Source organism: Mycetomoellerius zeteki, unplaced genomic scaffold (assembly GCF_001594055.1).
Source record: "Mycetomoellerius zeteki isolate Tzet28-1 unplaced genomic scaffold, Tzet1.0 scaffold19, whole genome shotgun sequence".
In the NCBI taxonomy this organism is placed as follows: domain Eukaryota; kingdom Metazoa; phylum Arthropoda; class Insecta; order Hymenoptera; family Formicidae; genus Mycetomoellerius; species Mycetomoellerius zeteki.
The window spans coordinates 387,994-392,093 of NW_017256854.1; the positions used below are offsets into that span (position 1 = coordinate 387,994).

At 29.4% G+C, this 4,100-nt stretch overlaps 1 protein-coding gene across 1 annotated transcript in view; it reads right to left on the bottom strand.

Annotated features, from left to right (window-relative positions):
- Positions 1-1,788: 1,788 nt before the first annotated feature.
- Positions 1,789-4,100, bottom strand: part of LOC108721985 (zinc finger protein 253-like) — a 26,305-nt gene continuing 23,993 nt past the window's right edge. The window contains exons 2-4 of the mRNA XM_018446846.1: positions 2,590-2,773; positions 2,364-2,503; positions 1,789-1,889 (exon numbers count right to left, since the gene is read on the bottom strand). Of these exons, the coding sequence (XP_018302348.1) occupies positions 1,789-1,889; positions 2,364-2,503; positions 2,590-2,773 (425 nt within the window). The remainder of the gene's footprint in view (positions 1,890-2,363; positions 2,504-2,589; positions 2,774-4,100) is intronic.

Below are 4,100 nucleotides of genomic sequence, written 5' to 3' on the forward strand. Positions count from 1 at the left end.
GTAGGGAATTTTCGTTTTTAAAGCAGAGAATAGTGCATGTAGACAATCTAGTTGTTTGTATAGGCAATAATTTTTGTACTCAAACAAACCGTCGACAAATGTGACGTAGACAAACTGTACTGTAGGCAATCAATTTGTAGGAAAACGGTCCTCCCTCTCCGGGATAATACATCAATCTTTACTTAAAGCAAGATGTTTTCACGCAGAACTCTAGGAATATTATGGCGATGGTTCAATAATTGACAAAATAACAAATTACTAATGCTCTAATAACAATTGCTTTAATATAGATCTTGTCTGTTGATTTATAATATAGTACTTACATAAATGATAGTCATACATACAAAAATAATGGTCAGCACGTACATTCAATCTTACAATGAGAGTGTGTTCTGAAGAAGCAGCTGGATAAATTAGCATTAAAAAATTCTTTATTACGATTGTTCTGTACATTTAGGGTACGTTTCGTTTTCATGCTCACATACTGTAAATGCTAGTGCAAAACGTATTTTTAAGATAGTACACACGTGACTATATCATTCGGAAGTTAAGACCCCCTGCGCGTTCGGTAACAGCACTCTTACACTCCACTCCCGCTAGTGCACAGTGGGACCGAAAAGTGTCTAAAAGTCTTGTAACATACACATACTCGTTTGATCCCTTGAATTTTCGCACTACTTTTCGGATTATCGAAATGTGTCCAAAGAGGTATTATAATATTACAAAAAGATATAGTAAATGTCCCTGTGACCGTATATGTTCGGACACTTACACAAAATTAATTATTATTAATCTCTCAAATGATCTTTTCATTAGAATATCGAAATTTAATTATAATTAACAATTACAATGTTATTAAATTACGATGTTATTAAATTATGATGTTATATTTAAAAAATTTGAGATTAATATAATAATAAATTTTAGAGTATTAGGGTATTTTAAAGATTAAGTCAGTCATATTGGATCCGCCGTTTTGAAATATTAATTTTGACATCAATGACTCAAAAAGTTTATATAAATATAGCTTTTTTGTAACAATATGATACATCTTTGATTTTTGGCCACTTTTTCAACAATCGACTCCACTGTGCAGTGAGAGAAAACTTTTAGTTGCGCCTGTCCATTATTACACGCTGACACGGAAAAAGTGAACGTAAATAGTCTAACACAGTTCAATGATATCTTCCTTTGATTCACATTTCGGATTGACAATTAAATGTTTACAAAAATTAAATAATTTTCCCGAATCTATTTTTAAAACTAAATAGTAAAAAATTATGATATTTTTTTCATAATATTGGTTTCATGTTATTCCATCGCATGATCGTTTCTTATTAACATATCACCAGTTAGGATCTATAGAAATAAATTTGACATTTTCATGGACTTTGTATAAGCGACACGTATAAAAAGTACGGCCTTCAATTGCTTATATCTCACAATCAGTACTGAAATCTCAATCTCATTACAATAGTACAAGCATAACAATGACTTCTAATACTATAATATATGTATAGCATCAATTTCAAGAAATTCTGTTTTCAATTCGCGAGTGTACTACCTTAAATCCCACAAAAACGTAAATAATTAAAATTTAAAAAAAAAATTAATTTATTGCAAGGTTTTATGTTCTGAATGTATTGCCAACTTCACACGTCGATGCACCTGTGTCAGACAGTGTTCAATTGTATCTCCTAGAAAAATGGTATTTACTGGAAATCTCCCATCATATATATATTTTATCTCGTAAAAAATTTACATGTTTATTCTCAACTTCTTTCACCATCAGTTCGTCATTATTATTAAGAGTAATCGTAACTGTCCTTGATCGTCTATTCTGTTGTCAGTCGCGGTTAGTTCTCTATTATGGTAGCACTCGTGTGACACTAAAAAATAAATAATTTTTTATATATGAAAAGTATTGTGATATATTACAATAATCTATAATAATATGATTATAAGTATATAACAAAAGTAGAAAGAAAAGACAAATGTGAATCTGCTAATGAATTAAAGCGATATATCATGAAAGACCTCATCGTGTATGTGTTTTTGGAGTGATGTTTTAAATTTGAATCTCTTGCCACACATCGAACATTTATGTGGCTTGTTATCGATATGTACAAAACAGTGACTATCTCTGTTATCTTTTCTATTAAAGTCTTTACCGCAAAATTAAATACAGCACATTTATAATTACAGAAAGGCAAAAATAGAAACAGTCAAATGAGACATAATTAGAAAAAATACTAACGATAATGTTAAGCGTACCTCGCAAAATTATAATTTCTCGCCTTTATGTGTTTTTGTATGCTGTGCAAGGTATTTAGCAAGTGCAAATGTAGCTGAACATATCTCACATTTATACGGTTTTTTAATGTGCTTCGTGTCTACATGATCATACAAATCCTGTTCAGTATTGAAACCATCCTTACATTCCTTACAATTGATATGTACATTGTGTTGCGTTTTCTTGTGTTTGTATAGATTACTAGGATGACTGCAAAGTATTTATCATCTGTTAACAATTAATTTAAGTAAAGTGATTATGTAATAATTCGTATAAGTTTTGTCTCACGTACTAACCTAAATGATGCTTCGCAAATGTCGCATTGACAAGGTTTGTCACCTTTATGTGTTCTCTCATGAAAACGCATATTAGATTTACTCTTAAACGTTTTACCACACGTTCCGCATTTGTAGAGCTTAACTTCAGTATGTATGTTTATATTATGTTGTTTCAAATTTCCCAAGGATTTAAACTTCTTATCTTTAATAATAAAGAAGATGATTGTTATAAAACAGATATGAAAATGGTAAGATAAAAAGTATAACTGCAGAGATAATACAAAGTTATCAAAAACATTGAAAATATTAATCATGAACTACGTAAATTATCTTACAACATTGTTCGCATACAAATTCTTTTGTGTCATTGTGCGGTCGTTCATGCTGATTGAAACATTGCAAATTTTGTGATATAAAACTCATTTTTTTAAAATTCAAATTCCGAAGTCTTTAGAAGTATTCTCAATTTATTTTATTGTAACATTCACTGGACTCTTTTCGTAGTTCTCACAGTTTAAATTTTTTCGAACATATTAACTTTCAAGTTTATCCACCTGTACAAAAATATAATTTTTTACTATCTTCATAAATTCTTTATCAAGAAAATTATATATGACGGAAGGTTGTCGTTATTATTTTATCCCCCTTAAACAGCTTTAAACACTTTTTGCAAAACGGCAGGAGAATACACTGTTATAACAATGTCTGAAATAGCCTATAAAATATTCACAAATTATATATAGAATTGTCAAAGGTACTGTTTTTAGTGGTTACTCAATTTATGCTTATACAATAAGAATTGTATGAAATTTTTATCGAACTCAGAACCACCTTTTAGTCTTTTACCTGTAAATTAATACATTTTATCGTCAATTTTACTATATACCATGTAATTTGGAAAAAAATTTTAATTTATACATGAACGTTTCTTCATTTTTTCTGATTTACATAGATAAAATATTCATATACACACGTTGAAAACAATGAAAATAGTAGAAAGTAGTTCAAACTGGGTACGAATAGGAACATGTAAATAAAAAATCGTTATCAAGGTGAACATCTTGTATATATGACTAATAAGTATGAAATAAGCAATATTAAAGTAAACCGTATAATTGCTTGTCATGGAGAATCTGATAAAAAGAAATTAGAGAGAATTTAGTGAGCAATGAACAATAACCAAAGTCTATTTTGCGTTCGACGAGATGAGAAAAGATTGATTCTGGTCAATAAAATTATAATGAACCGATAGCTATGACGAAAAGTAAAAAGGAAAAGATTGATGTGTCATAGGTAGACTAAATCATAAAATGAGATCCCTAAAATTAGAATGACACCTGACATTAGGTTATAAAACTGAAATTTTGATGATTTAATAATTTACATGCAATTCTTACGGCTTAAACGTGGTAATCAAGATTATTACGGTTGAATTTCAAATTGTTTGCTGACAACTAATCACGTCAAAATCTTGAGAACAACTGAGGCTCGAGGTGAACATATATGTATGTATATATATATATATATAT